Below are 14933 nucleotides of genomic sequence, written 5' to 3' on the forward strand. Positions count from 1 at the left end.
TGGATGAAAAAAAAAAAACAACACGAAACACAGACTTCAATTGCATAAATCGCCAAAACCATTATAACAATAATGGAACAGGAATAAAACCATAATAAACTAGCAATACAACAGCATTAAAATGCCAATACAAAACCACAAAATTGGAAATACGATAGCAAAAAAACGCACTAAAACATCAATAACAACAGCAAAATAACAGCAAAACAACAGAATCCCAAATCAAACGCCAGAATCAATCCACAAAGAACAAACCCATTCAATGTTTCAAACAATAAATCATCAGAATCATACAATTTCAAGAAACCCCTCAACCCTAAACCAATTTCAGACAAACCCCTAAACCCTAAACCATTTTTAGAGAAACCCCTAATTCAATTTAAGAGATACCCCTAAACCTTAAACAAATTTCATAGAAACCCATAAACCCTAAACCAACTTCAGAGAAACCCCTAAACCAATTCAAATTGTGATGAGCAGTACCTTTTGCGGTGAATGACCAAAGAGGAAGACCACTTTGCATGAGAGAGAGAGAGAGAGAGAGAGAGAGAGAGAGAAGCTACGAGAGAGAGCTGCGCAAGAGAGTGAGAGCTTCCCACGACGGTGAAAGAGAAAAGAGAGAGTGAGAGCTGACCGAAGAGAGAGTGAGACTTGAGCAACAGAGACAGAGAGAGCTAAGCGACAGAGAGAGTGAGAGGCGCGATAGAGAGAAAATAAAATTTCATTAAAATTGATATGTATGCAATAAGTAGTCAATAAATATATATTTATAGGTGATAGTTGCAAATTTTTTGGGAAGAGGTGGTATTTTCAATTAAAATTATAAAAAGGGTGGCATTTAGAGCTATTTCCCAAATTTCTTTTATCACAATTGCATATTGTGGATGTTTTGTTCCAACCCCAAGTGGGCAATAAGGTTACGCATTCTTTGGCCCAAGCAGGTATGCGGCTTCAACATCAGATGTTTTGGGAGGATATTCACCTTTTGGGATTCTTCCATTGCTAGACAGAGATAGGGAGGGTGTGTAGTTTTGCTCTGTTTAGGGGATGCAGTGGTACTCATTTTCCTTGACCGGATTTTCCCCTATTGCAAATTTTCATGACAAGGTTTTAATAAGGCCACATAGATATGCATCCTGTACCATGACTATTTGTAATCTTGCTTTATTGTATGAAGCTCTATTTACAATAAATCTTAGAAGTGTCTGCATGGGGATTCATGCGTCTTTCTTCTTGAAACTTTAGGTTAATCTTGCCATTTTTTGGATAAGTGTGGACTGGCTTAGGAAGTATATGCATTTTAAGAGCTTTTTGATCATTTGCCCAAAATTTGATAGACATTCAAATTTTGCAATAGATAAATTAAAATATTTTCTGTAAAACCCAAATCTCTAATAGTGATTCAACTTTTTCTATAATTTGAATACAAGTGACAGTCTAAATTCCCTTCTTTATTTTAGAACATAATTGATGTTTATGACTCAAGTAAAGTGATGTATCTTAATGTTGCATAACTATTTTGGATACAAACAATATTGGAGGAGAGGGATATGCGCTCTTAACCACTTAAACTACAAGCTCTTTACATAAGTATTTTACTACGTAAAATAAAGTTTACTCAGAATGGTAACCATGGGAAACTGATTCAAGAAATCCATCTAAGCTGGTGAGGTTCTTGCTCTTTAGAAAATGGGAGTACCAATGAGCAGAAAGTTTGGGTTGTCTTTTTAAATCAGGGTCGTCCAAATCGATGTAGTATAGGCCAAAGCTTGATTCATAGCCGTTCAATAGCTCAAGGGAGTCCAAGAAGGACCATATAAAATAGCCTCTGGCATTTGATCCATTCCTTCCAAAAGTAAAGATTTCATAGCATCCGTCAGTGATTAAAACAAGTACTAGTTAGCTGTCAAACTAAGGTGTAAAACAAGAAAAACCACTTAAGAAAAAAGCAAATAAAGATGATATCAGACATTTAAAGACTTTGTAAGTGGTCAACGGTTATAGCCCAGTGAAAAAAGACATTGACTAATGTGTGTGAGAAATTCTTCATCTCCTTGTAGTTTAGATTATCGCTCGTATAAAAATAAAATAAAGACTTCACTAGTGAAACGAATCTTGCCAATACCCACTTTGCATATTTAAACAACAATTTGGGTCTTGACCTAACTAATTTCAATTTTGTTCATGTAATTAATTGTTAGTTACAAAATCAGTCATTTCTTTGGCTTCAATTGTCATTTCTTGTTAAAGCAAAGTAGTCTTTTCATACTAAGGGTGGCAATTAAATTTCCCTTGTATGAACACTTTCTTGGGACTCGGATAGTGACTTCAAATGGAGAGAATAAGACAAGTCATATGACTCTTGGGTAAAATTATAACTGGAAGAAAATAGGTATACCTTACAGCTGCAAGCAAACTTTGGATATGTCCACGCAAATATTTTACCCTCGACCTATCCTCCAATGATGAATTGCGTGCAGTTTGTTGACCTAAAATATATAGGATGCCAATACTTTTCCATTTAGATAATGAGATAGATGAAAAGAATATAAACATGAAAAGCTATATATAGGATGCCACTACTTCATTATAACATTATCATCTAACTAAATTTTGTTTTATTTTAAAAAGTTAAAACTGCATGACTTTATTACAAAAAGAAGAGCGAAACTAAAAGTACCACTAAACTAAATTGCAAATTGTTCGAACACTGTATATTCAAATACATGCATTATAGCACTACTTTGATTAAATTTCAGCATTTAGATAAAGAGAGATATATACCATTTTCATGGATATATACAGGGGGATTCCCATAATTTTGCTTCACATATTCCAACAGTCTTTGCAGGCCCCAGGGAGCTATTGGATACTACATCAAACAAATGCATTAGTAATGAGATTTGTAAAACTACACACTTACTGAGATTTGTAAGTGGTTAAGTTGTGAACAATATCGGTGTTGCTAGTAGTGGGTCGATAACCCATCTCTTTAAAGTTAACAAGTTGTTATGTTCAAAGTTTTACTCGAATGGTGATTCATCATGTTTCGGAACTGCACAGATAAACTTTGTAAGTTAAATCAATAATTATTTCATGTCTTAACCAAGATAAAACTTGCCTATAATGGCCAATGCGCACATTAAAGCAGTACAAAAAAGATGTAATCGATGAATCATGCAATAAAAACTAATAATTTGTGAATATTTAATTAATCTTGGGGTAAACCTTGAAGCCAATAATTCAAAGCTTCAGTTTTTTTTTTCTTTTTAACATCCAATAGATATTTACCAATATATTTTCACTAAGGCTGGCCTAATACATCCACAAAGTTATGCTACGTACCATAATGGGATTAGGCCACAACTAGACTGTTAAAGATTGGCTCACCATAGATGCGGGAGGAATAGGAATTGCACAATTTCGACAACCGGTCGTCGCGCGCTGTTTTTGGCGTGTTTTGATGTGGTTTCCTATTATTTTGGGGTTTTCTAGTACAATTTAATAGGGTTTTAGTTTCCTATTCTTAGTAAACTTGTAACCCAAGTCCTATGAGTTATAAATAGAACTTTTAGGGCTAGGTTAATTTAAGAAAGGAGAATTCAAAAGTGAATTTTGAAGAGAGAAACATAAGATTCAATTCAATGGTAAATTCTTGAGTGATTACAAGGGCATCAAAGGGTTTGAGCAAGTGTGTGGGAGAAATTAAGACCTAAGTTTGAGGTGATAGAAAGCTAAGGGTGTTCTTGCTATAACCAAAGTTGTTCCTATTCTTCTAGTGAAATTTCTGGAGGGGATCACCAAAGAGGACGTAGGAACAAGGCCAAACCACTATAAATCTTTGTGTTCTTGTGTGTTTGCTTACTCTCTTCGTGGTGTGTGTGTGTGTGTGTTTTATTTTCAAGGTGTTTGTGTGTGTGCTGTCGCATAATCCATCAACGACAAGGTCAAGGATTAGAATTGTCTTATACTGGTTTGTGAACATTTGATGCAAGAATTGTTATTGGAATGAAAGATCTTCTGAATGATGGGCTAAAAGAAATTGAACCCACATACGTGTAGCAAAAACTTGATTAAATAGTTTGATATATAAATATACGTATAGCAAAAACTTGATTAAATAGTTTGATATATAAATATACGTATAGCAAAAACTTACGTATCGTCTTCATTGCCGAGTCAGCAATATAGTCTCTGTTTGTACTCTTTAAACTGATGGAGTTGTCCTCGGCGTATACGGCAGTATAATAATTAAATCCTATAAAGTCAAACGAACCCTTGACACTTTGAGACTCAAGCCTAGTGAAGAAAGGAATTCTAGAGCCTGCATTTTTTTTCATTACATCAGGGTAATCTCCAAACACCAAGGGATTCAAATACCTGCAACACAAAATAGACACAATGGAATTCCAATGCGTTTGCAGTTAAGACAAGTAAATAACAGTAAATAAACGGTTTGGATTAGTGAAATACAATCCGGAGTGGGCCCTACAAGGGGTGTCCCTTAAATAAGCTTATTTGAGGGATCCCTCAATGGAAGCTCTCTGTATATATATATATATATATATATCGGTTTCACATAGTAGCTTGATCATCCAAACCATCTATTTTTGATGTTCCATTGAAGGATCACCCCGTACTAATAATCCACCAAATTGGGCCGGAAAATGACTACAAAAGAGAGAACAGAAAGGTTGCAATTTTATGCCAATTTCAAACTTACCAACCAAAATAGAAGTCGAAGCCTCTTTGGGTTGCTAGTTCATCTTCAATGGTTTTTGTTCGAGGAAAAAACCAAAAGGCAAAAAGGTTGATTCCTATAAACCCACGTTGTTTATCCTGCATTCCAAAAGTATTGATGTTACATGGAATAATCTTTGTTGAATTAGGTTGGTTTTCTTTTAACTTCTTTATCATAGTTTATAACAGTCTGTATTGTATGTTTGAGCTTATAATTGTTTATGCATTTCCACATAGTACATGTACATTAGAAGGAGAGGCATCAAACATTGCAGAGTTTTCTCTTTTTCTACTTCCCACTTGCTCACAATTTCTTATTTCCTCAACCTATCTCTAACTATTTTCTTAGTTAAAATGCTTTATGATCTCGAATTAAAACTCGAAGACCTAAGTAACAAGTGAAAGTTAGCAGCTATGACACTTATTAATCTGTATTATTTCTTGATTCAAGGACGTAAGGACACCATTGCAAGAACAACAGTGCTTGAAGCATTTAACAAGAATTTGTTTTCTCTTCCAATTACCTGGTAGTTTTTCTTGTACAATCTAGCAGCCGACGCATGAGATAACAAGATATTATGTGTTGCCAAGTACGGTTCTGTTGAGGAGTTACCCCTAGAGCAGTTGAGACCAAATGGAATTGAACATCGTTGTGGTGGAAGAAATCCAGCATCATAACCCCCAAGTACAAAAACATTAGGTTCATTCATAGTAGTCCAATGCAACACTCTATCCCCGAAATTTTTGAAGCACACATCTGCATATGCAGTGAAGTCTTTTCTGGAACCACAAAATTGTTCCATCATGATCTTTCCCCTTTTTCTCTTGACGCATTGAAATTACGCAAAATAAAAAAAATAGGGTTAAGAAACCATACACAATCTTTCGGCTAACCCATCCTCCATACTCATCATCAAGTGCCTGTGGGAGATCACTATGGTGTAGAGTAACATGTGGTTGGATTCCTGCTTGAAAGTTAGAGCACTTAGACATCAAATTACAGAATTGTTAGATTGGTGGAAGCGGTACATGTTTCTTAAGGCATGTTTATTAGGAATGGGTATTGGAATTACTCAATTCATGTCTTCCCCCGAGTTTACTAACACAGAAGCAATCCAAAATTATATGGGTTGCATGCTAAACTCGCGAATATCCTCAAAAATAGTAATTGGATCAGCTACATAGTTGATTTGATTCCAATTCGTCAATTTAGTTCCACGATTCATGACTTCCTCCATTCCTAAGTAAACATGCCCCAAGAGTATAACCACTCCCCAAATTCGAAGGAAAATATATAATGTAGTATCATAAGGTAGATAGTAACCATGGCTGATTAGTTGATCAATAAGATTGTTGTAATATTGTAGACCCTTTGGATTGACAGGTCCTTTTCCATCTGAAATAAAGAAACTGGATATTTGAGTGCGTGAAAACTTAAGCCTTGTATGTTTAATATGAGTAACAATTGGATGTGCATGCATACTTGGGATAAGTCTTGACCATGAGATGGAAAATCTATATGCCTCTAATCCAGTATCTGCCATTAGTTGAACATCTTCCTGCAACAGTTTGAATGAACATTATATATCATGCATAAACGATATATGATATGATGTATATCAAATAGCATCAACATGTTCCTAATTAGTTATTTAGGCAATAAATCTTGTGATTACGGAACATATAGTATGTTATATTGCCTCACAAAAACTATAAAAACCTCTCAAATACTAGCTAGTCTTGATATATTATGAATCTCATGATTGCATAATTGTAACATATATGTGAATAACTAATAGTCCTGGAACAAAAAGAAAAAGATTGTTGGCAATAACTAGATTGAATTTCGTAAATTATATACCTTATACTTGTGATACGCGTCACACGCTACATCTCCAGTGGCTCCATGAAAATGACCTGAAAAATTGAGTTGAGCAATGAACTAACAAGGATCATATATGCAAGTTATCATGTTAGTTTGAACAATCCACTTTATCTAAATGTTTAAAATAATAATAATAATAATAATAATAATAATAATAATAATAATAAAAAACCAATACCTAATTAAGTAACCATAACTTTACTCTAGAGTATGTGATAAAACCGTAATTTACAATAATAATGTGACACATGAATTTGTCTCCGACTGCCGACTGACATTGTTTGGACGGACATGAATTTAACGTCATAGATGACAGTGGTTTTAGGGTCATGGGCCCCTCCCAATATAACATTGAATCTAGCACAAGAAATCAACAAAGACTTTTCTTGCTTTAAGAATACCAATCACTACAACAATATCTATGGCTGCCTACTAATAATAGTATTGATTGGTATCCAAATCAATATGATTTAAAAATCAATATCTTATACCAAATTGTCACATTTCAAGATTGGTTCTGTCGTAGCATGATATTGTCCGCTTTGGGCCCCTTTTCTGCTCTATGATTTTGTTTACGGAAACTTACGAGCAACTTCCCAGTGGATCACTCATCTTGGGATTGTTCTAGTCTTAACTCGCTTAACTTTGAAATTCTCACAACTCCGAAGTCAGTGAGCTCTTAAAAAACCTCCTGCTAGATGGAGGTGAACATGTACATATAAGGCACATCAACTCCTATCCATTGATCGATGTGGGATGTTACAATTCATCCCTCTTATGGGCCCGACGTCTTCGTCGAATGATCCACTAGTGTAATAATTTGAAATAATTGTTTTACCAAACAAAGTTCTGGGTCTAAGTTCTAGCATTCGTATAGTGTGTGTGAGTTTAGTATATTATCGCATTTCTTAATAAATACAAATCCTTTTTAAAAAAATATCAATATCTATAGCTACATCCTTTATTGACTTTTTCGAACTGAATTGAGATGTTGGTTATATAACATTTTTAAAACTAATTAATTCTTGGAAAAATTTAATCGAACTAATCAAAAACTCTAATTTATTTATGAAGAGGTCAAATTTTTTTTTTTAATAAAAATAAAAACTAAAAAAACAAAAACAAAAGAAAAGCATAAAAACTAGTATTGCTACAATCTAACCTGACCTCGCCAACCAACAAACAAAAATGAAAAAAGAGCGAAAAAAAGAAGGAAAATGTGATATGAAAGTAGTGGGAAGCTAACCAGCTTGCGCATATGTGTCCAAGATGCTCGGGGTCCTGCCATCTTCGGCTGCAGCACCTTCCACCTTTTTTCATTTAGATTTTATCAACCCAGGTAATAATACCAATGAAAAGAAATTAGAGAGAGAAAAATAAAAATAAAAAGAAATTGAGAAAACCTGATAAGCAGAGGAGGAGGCACCAAACACAAAGGCCGGTGCCGGTGGGAAGTCATCTCTGCAGAAGTTATCAGTGCTTGAAGAAACACTTTCTATAGTAAGAAGAAACCACAGCAGAAGTGAAACTCTCAACATTAATTATGGAAAAGACGAAAGCACAGCAAGAGTTGGAGATTCTGGTTTCTGAACTTATAAAAAGCAAAACTTAGAATGAGATTTGAGTGGTTACCTCTTTAGTTATCCTTACTTTAGCTTACCCTAAAGCTCCACGTCGATAAAGCTAGAAGACTCCAAATTACTTTAGAAAGGCGTTGTGTTTTGAATTGAAGACTTTTTCATTTGTCGGGTGCCGAAACTTGTCAAAAAAAGCCGAAAACTTGTCAAACTTAGATGAATTCTTTAAAATTTTACAAAACAAAACAAAAATATTTTCCCAGCCCCAACAACCCCCTCTCTCCGTCAACCCCTTCCTCCTTCCATCTCTGCACTCAAGCCCACCACCCCATTACCACCCACACCATCCACCACTGCACTGCCCCCTTGCCCCAACGACATCAATGGCTCGGTCTCCCTTAACTCCTTTTCTCTACTCCTCTCTCTGCAAATTCAAAAACCAAAATTTTATATTTCATCTCCAAAGCCAACTTTCTCTATTTCATCTCCAAAAGCAACATCAGTCAAAATCATGTTTTATTCCCACCAAATTCTCAAAAGTCACTGACTTGTTGTCCTTTCTTGTAACATTTCTACTAAGTGATAACAAAGAGAAATTTCTAATGCTCGGGTCTGAAGCTTTTCACTTCAAGGAGCTTTACACTCTGTGATTCAGCTCAACCAATTAAAGCTTTCTCAACCCACCCCCATGCCGCACCCCACACAACCACCCACCCACCAATAGCCATCGCTGCCCCAACATAGCCAGCCACAAACGACCTTATCGCCCCATCGATAGCCACACTCAAACCCCAAAACTTTTAAAAAAACCTGGATGGTTTTTGAAGAGAGAGGGGGGAAGAGAGAAAAAGAGGGATAGAAAATGAGAAGGGGTGGGCTTGATTGTTGTTGAAGAAAGAGGGGTAAAGAGAGAAATAGAGGGAGAGAAAATGAGGAGGGGTGGGCTTGGTAAGGGGAGAGAGAACACGGAAGGGTGGGTGTGTAAGGGAGAAGAGAAAGCGTGGCTGGGGTTTGGGATATTATTATTTTTTGTTTCAAAATATTATTTTTTTCACACATCAACACCAAAGTAGGTATTTCACTTGTCATGTCACCAAGGGTAAAGTAGGAAAGAGAAAGAACAATAAAGAAAAAATTTGATTAAAAAGTATTAAAAAAAACAAAAGAGAGTATAAGTAGAGAAAAAGAAAATGGGAAAATCAACTCTCTTTTTTTAATTGTATAATTTAGGGAAATAATGCTTAATGCCTCCAGTTTTTTAATTTTAACCGAAAATACTGTCTTTTCCCACAAATTTTGTAAATATCACCTATAAATATATATTTATTGTCCACTCTGTCGCTCTCTCTCAGCTCTCTCTTGGCTCCGTCTCTCTCTGTCGCTCAGCTCTCACTCTCTCTTCACTCTATCTCTCCGTCGCTCAGCTCTCACTCTCTCTTTGCTCTTTCTCTGTCACGCGCTACTCTCGGTCTCTCTTGTGCAGCTCTCTCTCTCTCCTCTCTCTCTCTCTCTCTCTCTCTCTCTCTTTGACGCAATGCTCTTCCTCCACTAGCGGTGTCTATTCATCGAAGCTCAACTCCATATTCACCTCCAAAAGGTACTGTTCATCGTCATTTTCTTAGGATTGAGGGGTTTCTCTGAAGTTGATTTAGGGTTTATGAGTTTATATGAAATTGGTTTAGGGGTTTCTTCGAAATTGGTTTAAGGTTTCTTTAAAATTGGTTTAGGGGTTCTATGAAATTAGCTTATTTACTGTAGTGCCCATTGAAACTATAGTCAAATCTCACTTTACTCGCTAAAGTGACCCATAATATACCCCCTTGACTAACGTTTGGTGGTTCACTTTTGCCCCATACTATTAACTCTATTAAAAATGGGTGGTGCTAGAGGCACCAACTTTAGGCACCAACTTGGGCACTAACTCTCTAATAGAGGTGGAGCTACACCGACCCCATACTCTATTAGAGGGTGCCCAAAGTTGGTGCCTCTAGCATTTTCCATTAAAAATTCCGTTAAAAACGTTAATGTGGCACAAATAGGACCCACTCTTTTATTAAAGTATACGTCACCTAAGTGCCACATGTAAAAAAATATAAAACAATTTATTTAAAAATTTTAACAAATAGAAAATTACATTACTTCTCTCATCTCTCTCCCTCTTTCTTTCTCTCTACCTGAGTCTCGACCTTCTCCCCCACCAACAAATAGGTAAACGTTAATGGTATAGAAAAGCAGCAAAGCACATGCCATTACTGAAATTCTTGTGCTTGAACTTTAATTACTGAAATTCTGTGCTTGAATTTTAAGCAGCAAAGCACACTCCAAATCGAAAGGCAAACCCATTCAAACATCACACAAATCAAGAGGGATAATACCCAAAACCATTCAAGAAATCAAAACCAAGAAGGCTGGGGCGCTCCTTTTGTTTATAAATTAAATTTTATTTTTGTTTTATGGTTTAGAAAAGATTTGGAGTTTTTGGGTTATGTTTGGTAGGCAAGAAAATTTCAACAGGAAGTTGAGATTTTGGAGGTGGATTTGGTTGGGGAAGGAGTGGTTTTGAGGATTTTTAGGCGGCGAAGCTGGTTAGATGGAATGGAGGAGCTAGTGGGGAGGGGGTAGGGCAGTGATGACTACCCCAAGTGGGTTGGTTGGGGGAGGGAGTCGGTACAGAGAAAGAAAGAGGGAGAGAGAAGAGAGAAGGGAAGAGAGAGGTAATGTAATTTTATAATTCTTTTAAAATAAAATATTTTATTATATTTTTCACATGTGACACTTACATGGCATATATTTTAACAAAAGAACGAACCCTATTTGTGTCACATCAGAATTTTTAACATAATTTTTGATAAAATTAACAGTAGGAGGCAAAGTGAGCTGCAAAATCTTGGTCAAGAGGGTACTCTGGGTCACTTTAACTTTCAGAAAGTAAAGTGAGATTTGACTATAGTTTCAGGAGGCACTACAGTAAATAAGCCTTAAAAAAATTCAAATATCATATTGGGTTAGAAAATTGAAAACACTAGGAGGCCTATTTCATTGTTTCTATTGTCAAAGGGCCTTTTTTTTTTTTTTTCAGAAAAGTGAAGTCTCTAGTAGTAGAGGCTTTTCTTGGTTTCCACCAAAGTTGATGGTGATTGAATGCCGCCCAACTTCATCTTGAATTGGTTCTCCAAGTCACTAAAGAAAGTTACCTCAAAATTTCTTCACCAACAAGAGCTTCAGAAGAAGGTGATGTGTCTTAGTGAGATGATTATGCTAGCAATCTCTCACCAAGAAGACCGGTTTTTGCAAGGGTTGAATGGGAAAGCTAGAGCAGAGCTTATGTAACACCCCGACCCAATTTTAACCATTTATTAAATCTATTTAATTTATTTAATTGTGAAATTACAATTTTGTCCTCGGAGTAAGGTCACAATGGTCATTTTTCGATCCGTAAGGATATTGGGGATTTAAGTGGCACCGTTGCGTAGAGCGCATTGATATGAGTTCGTAGACACGTAGTGGGCCTAAATGGAAAAACTTAGTGATAAATCGTGTTACCCATAAGTCAGGAACATAAATTGAAAGACTACCAATAATATAACATTATTAGCTTGAGAAAATCGTGAATATTAATATAACATATTTTTTTAATTGTATAATTTAGGGAAATAGCACTTAATGCCCCCAATTTTTTAATTTTAATTGGAAATACCGCCGGTTGACGCAGAAAAATAGTTCGGCACTTTCCCGCGCAACTTAGTGATGTTAGGCCTTTGGTATGCTCTGGGCTTTGGTAGAGCGCGTGATCTGCAAGATAACAAACGCGCAGTAAGACCTAGGGCACCGGTGTAATCTTGGCCGAAGGCTCTCCGATGCTTAATTAAGTACGAATTTAGTAAAGTTGAACCACATATCAATAGGCAGTATGCCGTGAGTTCTGATTACCTCCATTTTGGGGAATTGTGCTTCTTTTATAGACCTTGGGAGGTATGCAAGTTGTGTAGAATTTCGATGTGGGACTGTAGACATCGATTGTGGGCTTGCCACATGTCCTAGGAGAGGAGGTTGCCATAATCGTTGGATCGGTAGGATGGGTGCCGAAGCAAGGTGCCAAAGGCTACCATAGACCCAATCTTGTCCATGCGTCTGATTCTCATTGGCTGTTCATTTTGGTATAAACAGTACTCCCCCAAGTTCTCTTTCAAGAGTTCTTGAAAGGGGACTTGATATTCTCTTCGGCTAGGAAATGGTATCCTACCGTTCGGTAACTCGGTGGATGGAGGGGCTCAATCTTGGCACTTCCGTGCGTTCCCTTTCGGAAGCGGCGTCGAAGTCCGAAGGTTGCGCGTGTTGATGCGTGATGGGGGAGGGCGCCGTCTTCCATGCCCGCATCTTGTCGGTCATCCACATGATGAATGACATGTGGCGTGTGCACTCATTAGGTGCGGCGCATTAACGCGCCGTTTGGTTTTTCAAGGAGTACCATTGCGAACCTCGCCCTATAAATAGGGTGACTCGGAAGAGAGGATCACTTTGCATTTGTGAGAGCGCGAGAGCTCGGTTGAGGCGATTCGGCGAGTGCTAACGGCAATCAAGGCAATTTCGGCGAGAGCAAACGGCAATCAAAGGCGATTTTCGGCATAGCAAGCGACAATCAGGTACCGTTCGGCCTCTCATTTAACTCTCTTATTTATCTGCTGTTCGTCAACGTCCTTCCTTGGCATGAACTAGGTGACCATAGGGTTCCGTTCGGTAGTCTAGTTGCCATAGGTAGTGACGTAGGGATCGATAGCCTAGTCTTCTGCATGGCCCTTAGTTTCCTTTTTCCTGTTTTGTAGATGTCCCATAGCGAGTCACTCTTCGAGAGTGAGCCTAATGCTTTCAAGGGGGAGTCATCGGACGGTCTGTTCGATTGATAGTGAGGCCATAGGCCCCGTTGTCGAGGACGGAGAAGATACCGATGTTGAGATACTCGGTGAAGGCCCGAGCTCCATTCCTACTCACGGCATCGGGAAGGGGCTCATGACTCGGCAGCCCACGCCATTGGTGTGGTCTATCGTGACGTAGGCATTTCGGCTTAGATCGACCTTTGTGAGTCCAGTAGTTAGCGACCACGAGCCTCCACATCCGTCGTGGGAAGCGGCTAATGAACCGTCTCCCGTTCGAGGTATCGATAGTCTTCCCGGCAACCTAGAGTACCGATAGGGGTGACGAAGGAGCATATGTTCGGTGTAGACTACTTATAGCCAAATAAGATCACGAGCGGGAGATAGCTAAATATCGTCTTTGAATACCTTATCCGGATTCGGTAAGGATGAGGATCCAGCGCCTACGAATCCCTCGATGCCGAAGGGCGGTGAGGTCATTTTCTTCATCGGCGTGCTTCTCCAAGGAGTTTGGTTGCCGTGGCGGTGCGATAATATTGGCGCAGATCGGTGTGCGCGGATCAATACAACCTAACTTATGGGTGGCGTTGATGGGGGTAATCGCCGCGTTCGGCATTTCCAAGGAAGGAGAACCTTCCTACGAGCAGTTCTCTTACCTCTGACAAAGATTACTAGGTCGAAAGCGACCATGGCGGTGGGTTGGGCTAATCGCTTGAAGGCTTCGAATCGGCCATTTTGTCGATGCCGTGCCGACCTCTCGAAGTCGTGGAGGAATCGGAGGTGCTCCTTTACGGCGAGTCGCCGTCGGGACAACTGTCCGCTTCCACATCCCCTTGCCTTCCAAATAGCGGGTAGGTTGACGTCTTGTTCGGTAAGTAGATTGCCGTTTCTTTCTTGTGAGATCTCCACCGTTGTGTTTCTTTGCGGGAAAATTGAAGCGGTAGAGTCCTCGCATTACGAGATTGGCGGATCGGCGGGTGAAGTTGAAGGTCCTGCCGTCGAGAGAGTGTACCCCTTTCTCTTTACCGCGAATTTGGTTGAAGCGGACTTGCGAATCCTCAAAGTAAGTGGACATCATCTTTGCGTCGTCATTCATATATTGCTGATGCCTTACCGATTCTTTTCTCATGCGGTGTGAAAAGAAGAAAGCTACAGTCGAGAAGAATGAGCAGATCCTTCAAGGGGTGCTGATGATGGGACTACAAGGGAAAAAGCGGCGGAGGCGGTGCATGTTCGTCGGCGGGGTTGATTCGAAAGATCAAACCCTTGCCGATTACTGAGACAACTCAGCGCGGGACAACGTCTGTTAGTGCGGCGGCATCGGCTCTGGCGGCGAGGCGAGACTACCCGCCTCCTCCTCCAAGGCTGAAGGTAAAAGGCGATGGCGGTGGATGCGGAGGCGGGCTGGTGCCCAGCGGAGTTGGCGGGAGGAGGTGCCGAGGTTACCCTTGCCGCCAAGGATGATGAGAACCAGCGAGCCAATCACGATGCGTGTCCGTCGAAGCGATCCGGTTTGCGAACCACATGATCTTTGGTTCGCAAATGGGCTATCCGAGATCGAGGAGTTGCCGAAGCTCCTACGGGAGGAAGCGAGGCGCGCCTTCGTCTCAAGCCTCGGTAAGTTTTCTTCGCTCTTTTTCTTTTCTTTTTTTCTTTTGTTTTTTTAAAAAACCGTTCAACACCATCACGACTTCTCTTTGTCTTTCGAGCTTCGATGGACATGTGGCTGTGCATGCGGCGGGCCATCACTTCTTCTGGCCAGCGCCAAGAAGGCCTACGATGATGGCCGGGCCAAGGTTGCTGAGGTTGGCAAAGCTCTCAAGACCACGCTCATCTCGTCAAGGATATGCAGAACGGCAA

At 39.1% G+C, this 14933-nt stretch overlaps 1 protein-coding gene across 3 annotated transcripts; it reads right to left on the reverse strand.

Moving 5' to 3' along the window:
- Positions 1-1430: 1430 nt before the first annotated feature.
- LOC103343477 (beta-glucosidase 11-like) lies at positions 1431-8452 on the reverse strand. Of its 3 annotated transcripts, none has more exons than XM_089044031.1 (14): positions 8258-8452; positions 8029-8086; positions 7872-7935; positions 6602-6657; positions 6224-6299; positions 6065-6136; positions 5618-5705; positions 5265-5520; positions 4724-4839; positions 4160-4380; positions 3025-3055; positions 2785-2870; positions 2399-2489; positions 1431-1846 (listed from the first exon to the last, which is right to left on the reverse strand). In XM_089044031.1, exons 5-14 carry the CDS (start codon positions 6282-6284, stop codon positions 1615-1617), a joined length of 1254 nt encoding a protein of 417 aa, XP_088900157.1. In that variant the 5' UTR covers positions 6285-6299; positions 6602-6657; positions 7872-7935; positions 8029-8086; positions 8258-8452; the 3' UTR covers positions 1431-1614. The 3 variants fall into 3 exon arrangements, with proteins under 3 accessions (XP_088900157.1, XP_088900156.1, XP_088900155.1); XM_089044030.1 differs by having other exon boundaries at positions 8029-8120; XM_089044029.1 differs by lacking the exon at positions 8258-8452 and having other exon boundaries at positions 8029-8249.
- Between the last annotated feature and the right edge of the window lie 6481 nt (positions 8453-14933).

This window comes from Prunus mume, linkage group LG1 (genome assembly GCF_029339155.1).
Source record: "Prunus mume cultivar Tortuosa linkage group LG1, ASM2933915v1, whole genome shotgun sequence".
Taxonomy (NCBI): domain Eukaryota; kingdom Viridiplantae; phylum Streptophyta; class Magnoliopsida; order Rosales; family Rosaceae; genus Prunus; species Prunus mume.